The sequence below is a fragment of the Aphis gossypii genome, chromosome 3, assembly GCF_020184175.1.
Source record: "Aphis gossypii isolate Hap1 chromosome 3, ASM2018417v2, whole genome shotgun sequence".
NCBI lineage: Eukaryota > Metazoa > Arthropoda > Insecta > Hemiptera > Aphididae > Aphis > Aphis gossypii.
Window position 1 is genome coordinate 27,187,877 of NC_065532.1, and position 23,034 is coordinate 27,210,910.

Below are 23,034 nucleotides of genomic sequence, written 5' to 3' on the forward strand. Positions count from 1 at the left end.
TATTTTTTTCAAAAATATGACTACGTCATTACCAATTTAGTTCTCTGAACTTAGCCTTTCACCAAGCAGCTTAAGAAAAATTTCCGTTGTTTTCAGGACAATAGTTTATGTCAAATAAATGATTTTATGTAACTCGGAGTTGGATTAAAATAATCTTTATGTTTAAAACATTTATTACAACAATTGGTTAGCATTTTGATTACATAAAAATCATTTGTATTTTGATTAAATTATTTACATAGTTTTGTATAAGATTTGATTTATTTGGTCTTGGTAGTTGGTAGTTCATAAAAGAAGAGTTTTGAGTAACTTATGAGTTAGAATTATCAATAAAATTATTTAATTATCAATTTATAAATGAACGATATATTATCATTGATTACAATTGAGAATTATTAGATAACGGTAGGAAATTAAACTCAATTCTGATAAACTGAAATGTCGATTGCTTAATTCGCTACATAATAAAAATTTAAAAAGATATCTTTATACTTTTCACGGGTAATCTTCTTGAGAGAAGTTCCACAATATATAATTGTATTTTAAAATCTACATGTATATTGTACACTATAGGTACCTACACAAGAGTAATATAATGTTGTAAAACAATTAATGTTATTAAATTTCTTGTAACTTTGTTTCATAAAACCCTAAAACATCGAAAGCTTTAATGAAAATGAAATGTATATGTTTATTAAAAGAAAGTTCACTTATTTTCGTGTGAATTTAATACTATAAACTTTACTTAAATGTTGAAGTCTAAAGCATTTTTCTTCTATATAAAAGTGTCTTTAGGATGAGACATAAATAAATATATAAAAATAAAAAGACACACATTTTTATTCTAAAACCATTATTTATTTTCATGACTCCACTCAAAATCTGAAATTATTGTACCGGATACCCGAGCTACGTGAACAATGACTAAACATTTAATGAGTCACTAAAATGAATAGTAAGTAAATAAATTATAGTTCTTAGTTTCTTTAAACATTAATTAGTGACCTATAATAAGTCCATTAAATTTTAGAAAACTATTCAATTAATTAATTTTTATGTAATTAGCATTAGTAGCCATTAAAGTGGTTATTTATCTGTTCGTCATTGATAAGATTATTTATAGTATCGAGTATACCTACAAAAAAAATAGTTACTTATAGCATTTCCTTAGTCAATAATTAAAAATATAAAAACAATAATATAATTTATATTGATTTTAAATACCTGTCGGCTACTTCCATAACAATTATAATTAAGTGTGTTGCCTTAAATATCTCAAACATACAGCTTCTTTTATTAAAAATTAATCATCCAGCGCATGAATAGGTTATGACTTTGTTCTACGTAAATTTAATTTAATCAGTTTAACCAACCTTAGACTTTCGACAAATATTGACTTTTAGCAGAAACTTTTCTTCATCAAAATTGATTGCCCATTAATACTTTTAAAACAAAATTTTAATATTCCATCTCAGATTACCCATCCAACAAAAATTTTTACTTACTTTGCACTTCTTTATAATTATGAACTTAATGAACCTTTATCATTTTTGACGTTTTATGTATATTACCAATACCAACCCTTCTTCTTTTTCCTCCTTGTATTTAATTTAAACTGCATTTTGAATTATATTTAGCTTTGTCATTATTTTTGTTAATGTAAAATAGTTTATTTTTGAACATGTTGTCTTATTTTATTTTTTAAAGATACTGTATCTATTTATTCTTAGACAATGAGTAATTACTGTTTTATATAATTATATAAAGAAAGAAATATTATCTATACTGAAATAATTCAAATTAAAAATTATGATATACCTATATATTAATCAATTCATTGTTGAGTAAGTGAGTAACTAATTAAATATTATTTGTTTTTGAAAAAAAAAAAATAATACTACTTCTTTACTCTAACGCCTATACTTTATTTTAATAGCCGATTCGCAGCCAATATTCTATAATGTTATTGAGACTTTCATGCAATTTATACAATTATACATTACTATCATGTGAAATTATAGATTTGAGTGATATATGGACGAAATCAAGTTTTTACTATTGGTATACCTATTTACTGGTAACATTGGTTTGTTGCACTGTACAATGGTGTATATAGTATAACGCCATACGGTAACTCAATGGATCATAATGTGATTATTATGATCATTATTAGATAATGTTAAGTGTAGGTACCTACAATTATCATTTATTTTCTTTTAAGTATTTAAAATTTTAAAACAAGTTTCAATTACTATTGTAATGTTTTTTATTTTAATTGTTAAGTAAAGTAACTCAAAATAAAAAAAAAAAATGAAATACTAAACCAAAATTGAAAGTGTCATCATTGGGTGGCTCCTTTCCTCAAATTATGTACTTCATGCTCTTTGTTTTCTCTTAGCACATATACTCATTATGTCCATAATATGATATAGATTGTATATTTTTCGTTTAAAAATAAAAAAAAAAAAAAAAAAAAAAAAAAAAAAAGTTGTACTGAATTTAATAAATGTTACTTTTAAATTAATATGGTCTATTTCTTAGCGCAATTGGCCAACGGACTCTAAAAATAATCGAGCACAACTGGTTCACCGACTTTATAATGTTTTAAATGCAATTGATACAATGATACCTATATGATGAGGACATTTTATGCGCAATTGATATATAAAGCCCGTTTCATCACGTTATGGTGTTATTGTAACCGAATACGAAATACTGTATATGACATAGGTATATAGGTATAGGTACCTATATCATATAGATATGTCTATGCGCTATGCGTTTAGAAAGAAAAAATTGTACACCGTCCAAAGAACCGAGGTAAATATAACTCGGTCTTGATTCCGGACGGACTCGATACACGAGTAGAAAAAAATTTCGTTACGTTACTTAGTCACTAAAACACTGCGGCACGCGACAGTAGAAAATGTTATAACAATCTCTTGTGAAATGTGAATAGACTTCACTGTACAATTACAATAATAATAATTAACAAATAATAATCAACAAAGCGGCGCACAACAGTGTAATAAATTATTATATAATTATATTTTTTTAGTCATTTGTTCAGTTTTAACTTTTAAGTTTTATCGCGATTAAGATTTTTTTTTTGTACTATTTGTACAACAATCTCACACATATTTCTTACAAACGGTCATTGGAGAAGAATACGAATCCGACTCGAAAAACTGTTTGGACTCAGGAAAACCACTGTGTGTACGCAAAAAATGAATATAGATACTAATGTCTAATAGATACCTGTTAAGAGGACACACCCATACGTGTTATCTGTCTTACAAACGTACGACATGGCAAATTTGGGTTCATTAGAACCAATTTTTTGTTTTTAGCTAATATTAGAGTGATTTGTAAATCAGCTATCACATCTTTGATCAAATTCGAAGGTAAGATCATTGTTCGCAATAATCTCACGTTTGGTTTTTACGATGTTTTAAATTTTAAACGTTTCATGAATATATAATTTATAAAAATATAAAAATGATTATAAAAACCAGCTGAGATCACATAATATCATGTTCGATTTACATTTGATCATACTTCAATTCACTCTAATGTTAAAGCTACACATAATAATATTTTTCCTACTGAACAGTGAACATGAATTTGCAGCCATGTTGTACGTTAGTGAGACGAAGACAACACATGCGGTTATGGTCTCCTCTTTAAAGTAATAATCTCTATAACAAGTTAAAATAATACAGGTGGTATCTGAAAAGTTGAAAGTCCAAAAGTCCGTCGATTCGGTAAAAGCGACAAATTTAAAAATACGTATTGACTATTGGTGTAACTAGCAACGCCATCTCTCGGACAACTGGAAAACACTTTCGGCCAACGGTCGAGCGCGGTATAGATCGCGGTCCTTGGAAATCTACAATCTCCGGCCCGACACCAAAGGCGCCGATTTCCGAGTTCCCACGACACTGGACGCCAATACGCTATCTGGCTATCATGAGCCTGTTGTTTCGTCGATTGTTGCCGTCAACTGTTGTCGTCTCCTCGTCTTTAATTGTGAGTATCTGTATTGAAATTCATTTAAAATTTTTAAAGTATTGAATGATCATAAACAAATAATAAGTAGATCGTTCGTCGCATAGTAATCAACAGCGATATAGCGGGCCCCTTAGTAATTACCTTGTAGGTGTAGTGGTCAAATAGAATCGTAGGTAAAAATTTACATCAGGCTAAGGGCGGGACTAAACATTTTTTTCCTGATTTTCGTTAATCGTATATTCCTATGGTAATTCATAGGATTGTAAGTTGGCCCGACTAAGTAGTGAGTTGTGTGCGTATTTGATATGGAATGCGCAACAAATGTTCTTATTATTATGAATTATGATAATATGGATTATTATGGTGTCATTCTTGGGAATTACGCCTTACAACTATTTTTGGTTTTATACAATTTCCTTTAAGTACCCCAGGCTCCCAATTATTATTATTGTTCGTATTTTAGAATTTATATTTAATCGACAATTATTTGAATTATTGTAAAAATTAGAAATTATTGAAAAATATGGCCTTGATAATCTGACGGTTTTTAAAAATGTTAAGTTAATAGTCATTGTGGGAATTTAATTGTTCGTATACGGCATATACCTATATAATATTCATACCGACAGAATTATAAAATCTATTGGCATAGGCGTCGTTTCTATAGTGATGTGTGCCATACCAGTAAATAATGACATTATTACATAATATTGATCAACAAATCGCTAATTGTTATTGTCACCTTCATATTATTATGATTTTATTAATGAAAATATAACCTAGCTGGTGTTGGTGTATTAATTCCTAGGTATTTAATATTGTACATATTTTATTTGTACCTATTTGGTTACATTACAGTTTAGGTACTATAAATTAAAGTTCCTATAATAAATATGTACCTAGTTAAAAATTAATAGAGTTTAATATTTACATATATATATTTATGAAAATAGTAAAGAATTATCTATTTTAATAACTCAAAATAACGTTCTGTTCTGTATTGAAATGAATAAATGAATAGTTTGTTATCAATTAGATAATAAATTATTTACATTAACAATGTACAGTGTACACCTATATAATTTATATAAATTTAAAAATTTAATTTTTTTTTTAATACATTTTTGAATACTTATGGTATACAACTACATTATTTCTATTTTTATGTATAGCTAATCATTTACTTACAATATTGCTACATATAAATAGCTGTTTATATGATTATTTAATAAAATTAATGACTAATGATCAAGGTCAAGGTGTCTACTGATAATATACAGATTATAAGCTATGTTGACACACATTAATATTCATTCTTTAATTTTACAATGGTAAACATTTCAACAAGTAGTGTTTTGTTTGCATTAGTACTAGTTGTTGCTTTGGTATTAAGGTGTTATTGGCCTGTGAGTAATGTATTAGCAATAGTTATGTAATCATTTTTATTAGTTTTGTGAACTATGTACAATGTGCATGGTTATTTCAAATCCTTTGAGCCTACTTAAACTAATATAATAAATCACTTATTTATATGCATTAGTTTCAGAGCAAAAGTCTTAGTAGCACAACAAACAAAATGGCTGAAGATTGGAAGAATGCTAAATCTGTGTATGATTTCACAGTAAAGGACATCAAGGGAGAAGATGTATCATTGGAAAAATACAAGTAGGTATATAGGGTTATACCAAAACAACTTCTATTAAAAACTAATATTTATGATTTTTAGAGGTTTTGTGTTAATCATCGTGAATGTAGCATCCAAATGTGGTTATACATCTAAACATTACAAAGAATTAGTTGAGCTAGATGAGAAGTATCATGATAAAGGATTAAGAATTCTCGGTTTTCCGTGTAATCAATTTGGAGGCCAGGTAAATGTACTACAATAATAATAAAGAATTTATTTTGTCATTTAAATTTATCTTTAGTCTTATTACGATTTTCATAATTTTTATATAATCTAATTAATCTAATCATATTTATATGTAATTTAATGAGGCTAGGTCAATTGCCACCTAACCATCTACCTGATAATGTGGATAATTCCATCACATAATTTATTAAATAAGCATATGGGTTTATGTTAAACTTTTCATTTAAGTTACAATAAGATTAAATTATAAGGAGGCTTATGTGTAATCTTACAAGGTTTAGATAATATGAAATTTTATAAATTGTCATATTGACTATTGATATAAACACCTTGATCATATGTTTGCTTTAAATTTTACAAACAACTTTTTCAATTTATTTATTTGAGAAAAAAATATTAAATTTTTTTAAGTTTTATTTTAATAATTGAACGTTCAAATTTGTTACATTTCTAGTAGGATCTAAATGAGGCAAAGTTTAGAATTCAAACTTATAATAGAAATGCTTAATTACATAGATCAATATATTGAAATGAAAGTAAAACATTTTAGCATATAAAAATAACTTTACTCTTACTATAATAATATTATATTTTGAATTTCTCACATTATTATTTGTTAATAACTTAATCATTAGATATTTTCTGCAATGATTTTACTTCAATTTAATTTCATTTCATTCAACTAAAAACATTTTAAACATGTAATTTTTTCTAAACTTAAGAACTTGAATGCTTAAATTGATTTAATTAGTCTCAATATTCATATGAATGATAGATATTAATATAGTTTGTTTTTATTAATATATTGAAAAAAATATTTTAATTTAAACTAATATAAAACTCTTAAAGGTATAAAATTTAATTGAAAAAGAAAGTAAACATTTTTTTAAATAATCTTCACCAATTTATAAAAAAAAATTAAATTAAATTTATCTAATAAAATTGCAGGTATTATTGATCAAAAACAAAATCTGCATATTAGTGTTTTTTATATTTATTTATACCTAACACATTGCTTAATAATAATCAATATTGTATTTTATAGGAACCTGGTGATGCTGAAAGTATTTGTAGTTTTACTGCAAAAAAAAATGTTAAATTTGACATATTTGATAAAGTCGATGTTAATGGCAATGACGCACATCCATTATGGAAGTATTTGAAATCAAAACAAGGCGGTTTATTGATTGAGTGAGTAAATATGTAAAAATAGTGATTTCATATTAATACAATAACTGACAATGAATATTTGAATGATTCTTTAGACTATATTATATAATATATAATATTTATCATTTATGAATTGATGTATTATTTGTTGTTGTAGGATCTACTTTTCAGAATATATTCTAATTGATAAATTTTAAAGTGTAAATACTACATATTTTCATAATTATGTTAATACTTACAACTTTTATTATTAATAGTGTACTCTGATATCTGTTATTTCTTAGATATTAAGGGGATTCTTCTCGGTAATCTACTGTCTTTATTTAACATATGGATAACATAGGATTTTAGACATGTTCTTTACCAAATATCCTGATTAATATAGTAAAGCCATAAGAAGTCTGAAAATAGATTGGAATTTGTCATCAAGTCTACTTGACATCGACTTTCCTACATTTGATATTCTTCCCCTCCCCCAATTTCTAAAAAAAGTAATTAAAAGTTGTTAAATTTAATATTTGGATAACAAAAAACAAAAAAATCAAAAAAAAAGAAAAGTCATTCTCAAGAATACTTGACAAAAAATTCAAATCTGTTTTTAGAATTTTTATTGCTTCACTATATCAATTAGGGCGTTTGACAAAGAACACATCTCAAATTCTGTATCACCCGTATGTTAGACTAAGATAGAAAATCACTGAGTGAAATCCCTTTAACGTATTTTATATTATTAAAGTAAAACTAATAAAATATATATTTATTGACATTTCTTTTGCTTAATACTTATTAGGATTTCTATTAAATAATTAAAGTCAGCTAAAAAATTACCCAGTAAGGTAAACCTAATTACTTTAGTTAAGTTATAGAATATTTATATTTTATTATGTTAATGATTTAATTCGAATCTTTTATTTCATATAAATAAATATGTTGACTTTTTTTTTTTTAATCATAGGCCTGCGTAGACTTCAATTTTTGGTTGAGTCTGGAACAATTAATACCCCCAACACTTGGATAGTGCCCCCAATATATTTTTTTTTTTAACGCAAATGTACATTCTAATTGTAACTGTAAATAAAATAAAATTTTATTATGTTCCTAAAAATATTCCGGTCTCAACCAGTTTTCCTCGTCTGTACGCCTATGTTCTTAATATTATTCAAATAAAAATTCATGGTACATACACCTAATAACAATAGGGTTATACTTGCAGGATTCAAGACTTACAACATTAAAAACTATAAAAATAGGCACTTGTATAATATATTATCCTCGTAAAAATAATAAATTTAATTTATTAATTCATTTATCAAAATTTGACATTCATGTTAATAATTAAATGAGAACATTTAAAATTATAAACTAAAGATAATTAATTATAGATACTAGGTAGTTATTAATAATTAATGTATACTTTTAACTTGTAATTAATACAATTTCGTGTTAGTCTTAGAAATGTATAATATTATTTTTTATTTAAATATTTTAATTCCATTTGTATAATTTTTATCTTTTAGTTCTATTAAATGGAATTTTACCAAATTCATTGTTGATAAAGATGGTCAACCTGTTGAGAGACATGCTGCAAATGTTAGCCCTTTGGTAATGTTTGTTTTTATTCAATTAATTTACATAAGTCTTAGCTACAAATATATGCTTAAGTTAATAAACTTTTTTATAGTTTTATCTCTATTAAGCTAAATAATGTATATATCATTTTTAAGTGCATAAATACTTACAAAAATTAATTTTTATCTAATTAATTAATGTTTTATTTTTAATTCTCTAATCTATTTTCATTAATATTTTAGATATTTCCTTATTTAAATAATTTTAAAACTTGAATTATTGTTTTCTAAGAATTTTTATAAAGTAATAAGTATAAGGCTATGGTAACATCAACTCTTTATTTAACTAATTAAAAAAATAAATATAATTTATCGAAAATGTATGGTTTTACTATAATATTATTAATTATTTTTTTCAGGGTCTGGAGAAGAGTTTGGAAAAATATTTCTAAAACCTTACTATCAAAACAATGATTTGTAATGATTTATATCTCATTTTAATCCATAAGTTTTCAATTTATTTTTCTCTACATTAATAAGGCTGCAATATGTAATACTTATATTGGCTATTAAGAATTATTTTTATTTTATTTATTTGTAGAAAACTTTATTTATGAAACATCACAATTTTGATATTTGATGTATAAAGCTATAATTATGTGTATGCATACTTTTTGTTGTTTATTAAAATATGGATCAGATCAATTATTTGTTTTTATTTGCTATTTGTTTACTAAATCATATATCCTGTCATTTTGTCAACTTGGCGGTCGCATAAATATATAAGTATCAAATAGCAGCTGCATTTAAAATACTGTCAATACTGTTATCATCATCATTAATTTGAAAATGAAAATAATGAACACTCAAGAGTATATTATTTTAATTTTTGCCGTTTCATTTTGGGTAAGTAATTTGATAAAACTGTTGATATTACTGTAGGTTATACTTCACCTACTAAAACTTAAACATTTATTTACTTAATTTGATTATTATTTTTATTTTGAGTGATAAATCTATTGATTTTTTAATATGTGTGTATTTTTTGTGTTAATATAACACCATTCAATTTATATGAAAAAAAAATTTTTCAATATTATTTATGATGAAAAAATGTATTAGATCGATACATTTTGGAAGATTACAATTAAAAATTCTCTGTACTTAATAATTGAAAATGCAAAATAAATTTAGAACAAAAATAGTTATTTTATTGCGATTGCAAAATAAATAATTTAAGAATGTATTGATACTTGAAATTGTCATCAAATTTTATATAGAAACTAATAAGCTAGGTATAAAGAAACATCATTATAGGAAACATTTTAAGTACGTTTGGATGTAAAATTTTTAAGAAATTGCGTAACGATAACGATTTTTAAATATTTGTTATTATTCAAAAAGAATAAGTTGTAGTTAGGTATTTGAAAATTTCACCAATTATTTAGATTGGCATTTTCTTTACTTAATTTAATTTTCCAAGTATTTCGCTTATTTAAATGCTATTTATAGGCATTTGAAATTATCGTTTTTGTTTAGTTTTTTTTTTATATAAATATCGATAAAAAACTTTTGGCTGAGTCAAAATACTTGAAAATTTAATTCAAAGTTCTTCATAAGTTAGTCTTATAATGATTCAAAAATTATAAGAATAGGTACATATGGACAATTTTTTTTACTAACATTTGAAGTTCAAATATTGACAAAAATTCGTCAAAATCATTGATATTTGCAAATTATTTTATAGGTAATTCATTAAAAATTTTTGTGTGAGTAGCTAAAAGTTGAAAATTTAATACAAGATTTTCCATAAGTTTGGCTAATAATAATTATAAAAGAATTTTAATTTTGATATATTCAGGCCATTAAAAATATAAACCACATTTTATACCAAGTACTGAAAATTATATCCTAGGCTGAGAAATCATCTCCGTTCAAAATTGTTTTCGTATACAATGATAGCTATCATTGGATTTAAATTTACTACATCAATTATAGTGATCAGAGCGTTACTCACATGATCACTTTTTTTTTATTATTTAAGATTCAAAATTACATAACGATTTTCTTTAAAAATATTTAATTTTCAAAAAAGTTAGTGGTTAAAAATTTATAAAATATTCAATTTTTATAGCTTGAAAAATGAATATAAGGTTTCTCAAGTAGTACCTACAACATATTGAAACCAAAAAACTTCAAAAATGTTTCAACAAAATATGTATTAATATATGAAAAAAATATTTATTTACCTAACGTTTTAATTATTAGAATTTTGACTACAGTTTGTTGATTAATGATACACAATACACTAAACATTATTTTACTTATTGTTTTAAACAAAATCGTATAATTGTAATGAAAATAAATCAAATATTTATCGAGTCATAAATTATTGTATTTAATATTTGTATAGGAAAATTTATAATAATCAATATCTATTTTATAAAAATAAATGATACCTGTCATTCATTGACATTATGAGTATTGTAACAATAAAATGAATTTATAATTCAAGTATAAATGTTCGACTAAAATACTAAATGCATAAACATCCAATTTATCTTATTTTTACTTGGTAGAGGTGGTTCACTATAAAATAAATGTTATTAATTAAACTCATTATTATTCGGCTTATATACTTTTTTAGTTCGTAACTATCCTTATTCCTTACAAAATGTAATAATGTAAGTATGTATAAAGTATTGAAATGGAGTCAATGTCAGTTTCAAATGGTATTATTGGATAAAAATAAAATCCGAGATAGAAGGTTCCAGTAAACATTGAATTCAAATTTATTTTATAAATATATTTACACTAAAATACTTTCAAATTTTATATATACTTATGTTCAAATCTCATAACTCTTATAGGTACATATTATATCTTATGAACTACCATTATTTGATACTGCCACTTTGATAAATTAGACATTGCATCCGAAATATTTATATAATGTGTAATGATTGACCGCCGATGATAGGGACGCTTGTATATGTACCTACGTAATAGTAGTATTCTTTAGTGCTATAGCTTGATATCTAGTCAATTTGAAAAATAATGTGTAGAATTTGATTTAATAAGATTTTTCTACTATTTCCGTGATTGGATAGTTTAGAAAAACACCAATTAGATGTATGTACATGAATTATTAATGATATGATAACTATTATAATTAATAACCAATTACCTACTTACGATATACCAAGCAAAGGTTTATTATTATATCCACCTATGTTTTAGATTATAATTTGAAAGGTACCAATAAGAAAAATTTGCTAATTGCGCTTAAAATTATTTTTTTATATACAGATAGCGTTAAAAACATTTTACAATACCTAGGAAAATAAGTTAATTATAATTATTATTTAATAATTGAATACACTAACCAATTTTCTGCGAGTATTAATACATAGTAAAATATGAATAAATAAATATTTTTTTTTCTTCAAATTTAACATATTTTTGATTGTAAATTATTCAAAATTAAAATTAAAATGATGAAGTTATTGTTTAAAATTAAAGCTATACTATATCAGTTACATTATAATTTATATTTAAATTTATTTACAACAATAATAATACACTCTGATTTTTTTATGAGTATAATAATATAATATACAATATATTATAACCAGTCATTCTAACAAAATTAATTGATTAATTTAAATTTTTAATTTTTAAGCGTTTTAATGTATAAATTGGTTGATGTTGATGGAATTAGACTGAATGACAATATTTACATTGAAGTTTGAGAAATTTGAATACAAGCGTAATTGGTTCATGCCCGCCAATAGAAATAATAAATTTTTATCGATACCTAATTCGTAGGTACTAATAATATTTATTCATAGCAAAAAATACAAAATGTTATAGAAATTAGCGTAAAATTACTTTTGATTATTCAGACCAAATTTTTTTTGTTGAGATTGTTTCCAAAAAAGGAGAAAAATTTAGATGCTTCCTATATTTTTGTAGATTAACATGTACGTATAATATATTATGTATAACTATACCTATAAACTACTGCTATAATCTATAAATAAGTAAATATATAGTTATAGCTTATAGGTAAATACTTAAATACGCCGTTATAGCGTACGTCTTTACAAGTTATAAGTATAGAATATATGAAGACAAACCCACCTGTCGCAAACGCTGAAACGAGTCGAGACAGATGTAAAAATATAACATTTTGTAATACTCTCGGATGTACCTGCATAGAAATTATACATAGAACGGTATGTATTATGTAAATATATAGTACCTGCTATTGCTAAATTTTTATTTTACGTTTGAAGTAGCCAGTTGAATATTGCATTAAGTTCCCGTAACATAGTCGAATTAAAATAGGTTATAATACTTATAATATACCTACCTACTTATACAGATTACAGAGTGATTCTTTGAATAGTGAATTACTTAAATGTTCTTTTATAATAAGTATTTTAAAATTAAATTAGTCAAAAAATATTTAGAATTATAATAGACAAATTACTATCGTTTTAAAAATTAGATTTTTTTATCGAAGTACCTATTTAAAATATAGTGATATATAACTGATATAAGCTCTCTAAACTATATCTTTTAAATCTCTTTGTATATGTCTTAGAATGTACTTGGTAGTATCCAGTAGTTAGTAGATAAACATAATATCATACTAACAATTTGAGAAAAAGAAACAGAGACGGAAGACGACATGTGTTTTCGTCTGTAACCAACCGTCAATTTTGTTATGCCTCTCACTTCCTCACAAACATAATAGTACAGCACCCGTATTGTTAATAATAAATTATAATTTTAAATTGTACTTATCATAGAGAATGTAGAAACTATGTTTTAATTTATAAGTAGGTACATATTATTTAGATATATCTACATAGGTAAATTAATGCGCGTAATTAGGCACACCTATGAAATAATAATTATGTGATGGCCATTGGATACAATATAAAGGTATCGTCATTAAAATAGAAATAAACAATATTATTTAATTTGTACATTATTATGTACATACACGACACACCACCCGTCCGGTTCATTCGAACGTCTGCAGGTTGAATATGTTTATTATTGCAACGCTAATAAGTAATAAATAATAATTATCATAATATCGTTTAACGGACGTTGTTTATAAAAGTATAGGTACCTACTCGCGAATAGCCTATCGATTTCCATAAACTGTAAAACTCATTTTATCATCGTTACACGTTTATCCAGTGATTATTTTAAATTCTGAGCGGAAATATAATTTAACTCTTTTTGAGCGATTTGTAGAGCGTACCTAGACATTTCATTTGAAAATGTTAAGTTTTTTTTTTAAAACTATGTTGATACAACTTTTGTTTCTCGGTTAAAAAAACTTTGAAAACTCAATACAAGGTTCCTCATAAGTTTTTTTTACAGAAACTCAAAAACATTGAAATTATATTTCCTTATTTTTTTTTTTATAAGCTTTCTAAGTTAAAAGTTATAAATTGTAATTTAAAAAATATTAATCGTAGAGACTTGAACATTTTTGCAAACAATGAAGTTTCTAAAATATTCAGACTAATTTAAAGTTATTTATCTATTATATTATTATTCATCATTGAAATTATGGGCCTATATTTAGTAGGTATATTCACACCATTGTACGGTAGGTACGAATTACTGACTGAAAAGTTATATATCCTTGCATGTAATGTATTTAGCATTAATTAGTTCAGACTACCGAATTAAGGAAATAGGTATTACAGTGATAATATAATATGATAAACTCTCCTTAGATGCTAATTTACAAGTCTCATTTGCTCTGAATTGTTTTTCGTATAGATAGCAGGTCATAGATACAATCAGTAGCGTAGTGATGATAATTAAAAGGAACGGTCGCTCCACCAAAATTGTATGGATGGGCTGTAAATAATTGAATGCGTACCTACTATTTTTCTAAGACTAGAGATATATCTCATACCGAAATATTAATAATAATAGTATAATTAATTTAATTTAAAAGTTTTAACGAAGAAGGAAATTGGAATACGTCATAACTTATATTAGTCTAAACATGACTATTATAACACGTACTGCAATGTATAAACATGTGCTATTATTTTGTAATGAACATGGACGACGGACGTACGTACACGTCGAGCTAAGCGATGGTTATCATAGATAATGTCATAGGACTTCATGTGTATTCGCGAGTGTGCGAACGGCGCAATGTGAGCAAAACTAGCGGTTTTGGAAGGTAATAGGTACGTTTAAATAAAATATGGGTGGTTGGTATGTTCAAATCTTCACTCATTCGGTAAAAATAGTTTAACTTACCACTGGACGCAATGATTTATCGCCGAATTAAAATTTAACACATCCACTAGAGCGACCATTTAAATGACGAAGTATGTAAATTTAAAACCTACTGTTCAACAGATATTACATATAGTTACCTACCCGTTTTGTTGTTGCTGAAACATTTTTCATATATTATTATTTGCGGTTATGTGCGATGATACGTATACTCGTTTCGAAACTTTGTCTCATACCAACATCCCTCTCATCGCTATTCAGTCTTCTCACGCTATATGTCAATATATTTGTTATTATAAAACGTACTGAACTGTAGTCCATTATAAAATAAAAATTAACATTTATTAGTAGGTCGGTAGGTACATTAATTTTTGTTGTATTTATGTATAATAATTATAATATGTGTTTGCTTACTAGACCTAGAAATAAACAAAACATTTTTTTTCGCGTTTCTTGGATGTAAGCGGTTCGATCCGCCCGAAGTATATTCAAATTGTGCTAATTTATGTAGATATTTTTAAATTAGAATTACTAATGTTCATTAAGAATTCAAATTGTTAAGTGCGTATAGACTGGAGGCGAGTAGAATATATACGTATATATATAAATTATAAGTACAAATTCAAACAAACACGGTAAAACGCATCGTATGTAGAACGCAGTTAAATCGTATACATATGTGCTATAATATATGCTTATTAAACAGTTCGATTATTGTTTACTCATGTACATGTCAACATCGCATCACACAGTATCCCGCCCCCGTGCGTATATCATGTTTAATCGTGTGTTCAAACAAACTTAAAAAATAAAATGCGTCGCATTAAGACGAACCTACATAGATAATACGTATTTTAATAAATACACACATATATATATACACACTATATTTATAATGTTATGTACATGTTATAGTGTATTTAATCGGTTAATGTCTTAGTGCGATTATACAGTGTTATACTGGATACCTACCGCACGGCCGAGCGAAAATGGTCTCTGTTTCCGAATCGAATGTTTTTTTAACTAATGAAAAAAAATTATTATACTTATCGTGCTGTGTCTCTCGCTTTATATTATTTCTATCCATAGACTTAAGCGTAGGTCAAAAATGGCAATACCTACGTTTTGTTACGATTATGTTTTTCCCGCACACGACGATTACACGTGCGACGGGCAATATTCTTTTTACGCACGCGCGATACGCGCCCAATACCGATAGGGAAACGACTTACGAAAATTTTGCATTCGTGACACGGCAGCAATATATAATAATATAACTCCGCGCGTGACGGACATTAAAGTTAACTGCATGGTGGATTCGACCACGTTGTGTACTTGTATCATAATATTATATACGTATAATAAACTCGTAATTTCAGTTTTCCCGCAAATTTATTATATATATAATAATATTATATACGTGTCCAGCTAAGTCCTGGATTCCGCACCAGGTCCTAACCATAGAGGCGACAGTGTACCTATATACATTATGGTCAAGTATATTTGTGTGTGATAAATAAATCATATGTCCAGCAGTACGACTATAGGGAGATTTATCCGCTGCTATACTGTTTCTCTCCCTTTTAAACGATTTAATCTCCTAAACTATACGTCTATATACATAAACAATAATCCGTAGTTCTATATAATTATAAAGCATTATGTATAGATTTTAATGTTTGTGAAGTCGTGTTAAGCATTTACTTATATTATATATTTTTCGTACGATTTAAACCGACCACAGACTCCGAATCAAAGTCATCGTTTCAACGTCGATGTTAAATATTCATCAAGGCCATCGTGATATGTATACATTATTGTATATACTATGTGTAGATTCCGTCTGCCCTAATATTAGAATTTTTCACATGATATGTTAATATTGTAGTTAACGCACCTGCGCTGTAAACATATAATTTTATTTGAGAATTTATATAACCTAAACATCACTTATGCTAATTATTGTAAAAAGTAATTGACGTGTTGTACAATTCTTATAACTATAGATACGTCAACTACTCTCTCCTACCCACTTCGTCATCGATCACCAGAGTATTGTACCATGTATATATATTGTCGGCTTACGTATGAGACTGCGCAAAAGTAAATCCACCATTGTCGTATAACTATACAGCAGCAGCGCACCCGGAACCGAAGTCGAAAGTCTTATTTATTTATTTATTTTTTTTTTTATCAGATACGTCGTAACAGATTCCATCGTACGATGTTTTTATATTTTTTGTTCCCCTGGCTGTAATTTAGCTTAAATATATATGTATATGTATATATATATATATATATATAATATATATAAACCTATAAGCGCTACGGGAGGGGTGAAAATTCGCGGCACTCGCCAATCGTAGCGCTCGGGACGCGATTATATTATATCATTGCAGTTGTTCGGGAAGGACGCTCCACTTTTTTTTTAACCTCCTTCTCGTCGATGGCGGTGGGCAGAGAGCTTAACGGTAGGCCGTTAAAGTTTCCCGCTGCGCGAAGACGTTATAGTGCCGGGGGAGAATGCGCGTGCGCCGAAACGATATAGAAGAGCTTCGCCAACACCGCCACCTGCACAGCCGCGCCGTTATCGGTCTAGTATTATATACACTCAACTCACACGCATATACCTATATTATGTGTATTGTATACACTACGTTGTTTTATGGTACACGCCTGCAGCAAGTGAAGGAACTTTACACACCAGCCACAGTTATCGCGAGCTGTTTAAACACAACCACGGTATACTTACTAATTGATATATATATATATATATATATATGTATAAATGCGTCATGCGTGTGTAAAATTTAAGCGCATTAAATTTAAAAAACCGTGGTTGGGTTAAAGAAGTTCAGTGTATACTGAAAAAATATACAAACGAGTTGAAGTTAAAAACAGCGTTCTGCAGATTTAAATGCAATTTTTTTTAGTACATTCAATTTATATAGTTTCGATTATCAGTAAATTATAGATAGCTGATGGTTATGTAGTTCTAACTGCCTATAACTATAGAATTTTGAACTAGAACACAGATTCTATGGTTTTATAATATTTTTAAGTCAATAACTAAAGACTACGAACTTCACTTTTGCTGTATAGTATTATATATAGGTTGCAAATAAGTACTTTCTCGTGTGTAATACGAACTATTATAAAATTCGTTAAGGATATGTAGACTTAGTAGTACAAAATTATTGACGGCTAATATTATACGACAGTATTTATGTCATTTTAATTAATAACAAATGATACAGTTTGAGAAATTTTAATACGAACTAGCGAACTAGCATTAATAAGATTTTTGTTTTTTTATACCAACTTATCTTATAATTATTTGATAAAAAAACAAAATTGTTATATAAAAAATAAAACAACTTATAAGTAAATAGCTAGTGTTAATATTTTCAAAGCCATAGTTTTTAAAGAATCATAATTTTACTACTGTATTTAACTAACAAAACAATTTGCAAATTATATAATTTTTAAATCAATATATACCTAAATACGTACATTAATTATAATAGCTGCTCTCAGAATCTTAGGTATATCTATAGTTCCGTCTATATCTGAAAACGATATTTGAGGAAAGCTTTAAAGTTGTACCTATGAGAGAATTACTTATACATGATCGGAATATTCTATACCACGCACGGGTTATTGTTATACCTATGTACAGGGCTTCAGATGTATATAACCTGGAACATTATCTGTGGGCGTACACAATGTTCTGAAACTATATTATACCAACAAGATACTTTACGGGTTATTCAATTTATTTATTTTTATCGCAGATGGCGCCGATTTCTGCTGACATGTCCCAAGCATACGATCCCTTTGACTGGCAGACCTCGCGGTCTATGATGGACATTTCTAAATCGACATCATTCGAATATGACAAGTTTGGGTTTGAAAACTCAAACTCCGATGAATACGATTACATATTATATGAAAATGTTTACGATTACACCGTACAAAATCTCGATGGACAGGAAGTTTGTTTGAGAAAATATGCGTAAGTGCGTGCCGCGTAGGTTCTAAACTTCTATAATCTGTGCACACGCTAAAAGCAACAAAAAAATATTGGTTCGATCTACGATCTTAAACCATTAAAGTGCAAGGTTCAGATGAAGAATAGATGCATACTATTATATTGTTTTAGTAAGTTACTAATACAATTCTCCCCTCAAAAAAAAAAAAAAAAGTAAAATAAAATAAAAATAATATTTAATCATACTGAAAGACCTAATTTTACACAAATATGTATTTTAATTTATAGTAGGTACACACCACGCGATGTAACTGGTACATATAATAATAAATAATAATAAAATATGCATATTTGGATTGCAGTGGACAAGTATTGATCATTGTGAATTACGCGTCCACGTGTGGTTTCACCTTCGAAAACGTGTGCAATCTTTCCAAGCTGTCTGAAAAGTACAGAAGACAAGGCTTAACGATACTGATGTTTCCCAGCAATGACTTCTTCCAGGTAAAACTATATAAACTGCATGTTAAATTAATTAAAATAAATTATTATCATTAGTTTTCGTTGATTAATTGATATGTTGGTATAAATAAGTTTTTGGGTTTTTAAATGTTAAAAATTCCGAGTATATGTATTGTTTATTAACACAGCTTTTAAAAAATGTTTATACTACATGATGGCTATGATTCACTGAAAATGTACGAGTTCATAAATTGTTATAAATAAATAAATATAAATAAAAATAAATAAATAAATAAATAATATAAATCTATAAACAACTATTAAAGTAAATTAACTTTATAAAGGACATTTTTGATATTTTACTATACAATTAAACGTCGCAACCGTTTCTAAAACACATTTTTTGAATGATTTAGAACTTTTATACAATTCCTAAACATATCTATTATAGAAAATAGAAAATCCCAAATCAGTTAACAAAATAAAAATACATATTTTATTAGATAAATCGCTGAAGATAATTATTCTATTTTTTTTTTTTTTTTAATAAGGTAACACAGTTATTCAAAATTTCATTTTTGGAGATACAAGCTTCTATTTTTCAAATAAGATACATATTTTTTTCACAGCAAGATATTTAATAGATGATGTTTTAAAAAATTTTAAATTGTAATTTTGAATTACTTAACATTGTATATTATAAATAAGGGCCCACGATAATGGGTTTTGAAGACATATTACATAGTTATATTTTATTTAAAATTGTAGTGATTATTAATAGCTAGTCTTTTAATAACTAAGAAAATTTTCGTTTGAATTTTAAATTTGACACACAAACATTTTCAAAAACATTATTTACTAAATAATATACAATAAAAAAGAGAAGAGCGTTCTCATTTGAAAAAAATAGAAGTTTATAATGCCACAGAATTTTTGAAATAGAATAAAAAAACTTACTTATTACACATAATATTAATTGTGACATGAATCATTAATATAATAATATTCATAATAGAATATCGCTGGGAATACTGCAGCAGAAATGTTGGCACGAAGTCATCCTGAATTCGAAGTGTTTTCGCAAATTTGCGTAAATGGCAAAGACACACATCCGTTTTACAGATTTCTCAAGTATAAGTTACCAGGCGCTTTCAAATCAAAGTAATGTTGCCAAAACTTAATGCATCATATTTTTTTGTGCTGTAGACTTCAATAGTTGATAATGAGTGTGCACATTTTCAGAAGTATAAAATGGAATTTCACAAAATTTATAATAGACAGAAACGGATGTCCTGTTAAACGATATTCCACAAAAGACAGTTTTCAGGTAAATATTAAATTAAATTTATTTAAGTAGAATAATAACATCAAAGTTTAACATATAGGCTTATAAATTATTATTTTACATAAAACCAGAGATTAATTTTTTAAGATTTTTACAATTAAGAACATACATTTCAAAATTTGTTCAAAATATGTGGTTTTTTTATACGTGGACCTAATAATAAACAAAAGTTACTTATTGTAATGATAAAAAACAATCCATGTATGACTGCATGATTATAATTTAATTTTTTCATACAAGTAGACTTATATGGACTTATCTTAAAATTGTATAGAAAATATCTTAATTTAAAGATACAAATACCTATAACAAGGTATATAGTGTAAACTTAAATTAATCATGATTCAAATTATAATTGTAAAACTATTAATATATAATATTGAATTAAATATATTATATTCTTGTCAATAAATAGGATATAGAAGAATGTATACAACAATTGTTAATGGATCAATCTTGCAAATTTGACGATTAAATCAGTATTATCCAGCTACCTATTCGATTTTAATACACAAAACAAATTTCGTTTTCCATTATAGCCAGATTCAATCTGACACATACTTGTATTATTATGCTATTATAAAAAAATATTACTTTCATAATCGTATATTTTACTATATTTTAACTTTGTTATAATTAAACGTATTGAATCATTTTTAATAAATTTAAAATGCAGGTAAAAAAATAATTATTTTGACTTTTTTACAGTTAAAATGTTATATTCAGAGGAATAATAATTGTGTTTTATAATTAAAAGATTTGTTAAAAAAATTGTGCTTGTGCGAGTTGGATATTATTAAATAAAATTGATTATGTCTAGACGAATAAAAGAATTTAATAAGTCGTCAGTGTTGTAATCAAAATATATATAACCAAGAGGATTTAATCAAATTCAGATTTTTATTGTAATAATATTTAACTTTAAAAGAAGGCATCTGAAAACTTTATTTTACATAAATATATAACCGAATAGTATGAGTACCTATACATGTTTTGAAATATAATTCTTTTTTTGGTCAATAAAATTGCACAAGTGATAGTTTATAATGTTTATATGACAAATAATACTGTACTATCATACACTCAAGGTTACAATATTTATAAAACGAGATAGATTATATTATATAATTTATGTCTGTTCAACTTTGCAGGCAATAAACAAAACGAAGTTACGTTTTACTTATTTCTAACGTGTTTGATACAACAATAGATATCTAATAATTGGAAAATAATAGGTACATCAAATACACAACATAGACAAAATAAAACCTTTTCAGGCATAATGACAATATTCAATACTAAAGTCTAAAAGTAAAATTAAATATCTCTTAACTTTAAAAACAGTTATAAGTGGTTTTTAGACTTAAAAGTAAAATACTCAATGCCTTTGTAATAAAAAAAAGCGGGTAAGTGGGTACCGCTCTGCTGTACATTAGGTGCCGTGTGGGTGTGAATCACTATTATACTCGTATATAATTATAGGAGTGTTAAATTTGAGTCCAATGATAATTATCATTGTATCCGAAAAACGATTCTGAACGAAGATGATTTGTCAGCCTAGGATATAATTTCCAGTGGTTGGTGTAAAAGGTGGTTTATGTTTTAATGGCCTGAATACACCAAAATTTAAGTTCTGTTATAATTATTGTAAGCTAAACTTATGAAAAATCTTGTATTAAATTTTCAACTCTTAGCTACTCATGCAAACATTTTTATGAATTATACCTACAAAATAATTTGCAAATATTCATGATTTTAAATATTTCTACTGATATTATTAAAAATATTGAAGATATTATTATACCTAATTCAACATTCAAAGGAATATTGAACAATTTTTTTTTTAATTCTGAATAAAAGACAACATAACATTAAATAAATAAATAATTATGTATTGTATTAATTCATCAAGTCATAAAAATTGTATGAATAAAAATAAAATTACAAATTTCAAAATCCTAAGTGTATAAAAATGATACCACTTTATGATTAAAATATATATTATCATTTAAAATAGAGTAATTTTATAGGTTTATTGTTTTCTGAGATTAATAAAAATTATGACTTTATAAAAGGAGGGGCGAATTGATATTTTAATACAAAACCTTCAAGCTTTTACCCGCAAAACAGATATAAATTTAAATTTTAAATCAATAGGTACAGTATTATACAAAATTTAGTTTTAGATATTGTACTAATTCATCAATCAATTAATAATCACGAAATTCGATAAAAAAAAAAATGACAACATATGTATTTAGAAAAAAACGATCATTTACGATTATTACGTGTTGGCGTTGATTAATAAATACAATATATACATCATAAA

General features: G+C 26.1%; 2 protein-coding genes across 6 annotated transcripts; both read left to right on the top strand.

Annotated features, from left to right (window-relative positions):
- The first annotated feature begins 2,919 nt into the window (after window positions 1-2,919).
- LOC114123314 (uncharacterized) lies at window positions 2,920-9,327 on the top strand. 5 transcript variants are annotated; one of them, XM_027986247.2, is made up of 7 exons: window positions 2,920-3,216; window positions 3,723-4,029; window positions 5,558-5,676; window positions 5,738-5,882; window positions 6,930-7,075; window positions 8,572-8,656; window positions 9,042-9,327. In XM_027986247.2, the coding sequence occupies exons 2-7, from the start codon at window positions 3,970-3,972 to the stop codon at window positions 9,072-9,074; spliced, it is 588 nt and encodes a 195-aa protein (XP_027842048.1). In that variant the 5' UTR covers window positions 2,920-3,216; window positions 3,723-3,969; the 3' UTR covers window positions 9,075-9,327. The 5 variants fall into 5 exon arrangements, with proteins under 5 accessions (XP_027842048.1, XP_027842045.1, XP_027842046.1 ...); XM_027986244.2 differs by having other exon boundaries at window positions 2,923-3,216; window positions 5,552-5,676; XM_027986245.2 differs by having other exon boundaries at window positions 2,923-3,212; window positions 5,552-5,676.
- A 45-nt stretch (window positions 9,328-9,372) lies between these two features.
- Window positions 9,373-21,393, top strand: LOC114123311 (glutathione peroxidase-like). The gene is made up of 6 exons (XM_027986235.2): window positions 9,373-9,528; window positions 18,702-18,922; window positions 19,261-19,402; window positions 20,376-20,521; window positions 20,603-20,687; window positions 21,121-21,393. The coding sequence occupies exons 1-6, from the start codon at window positions 9,472-9,474 to the stop codon at window positions 21,178-21,180; spliced, it is 711 nt and encodes a 236-aa protein (XP_027842036.1). The 5' UTR covers window positions 9,373-9,471; the 3' UTR covers window positions 21,181-21,393.
- The last annotated feature ends 1,641 nt before the right edge of the window (window positions 21,394-23,034 follow it).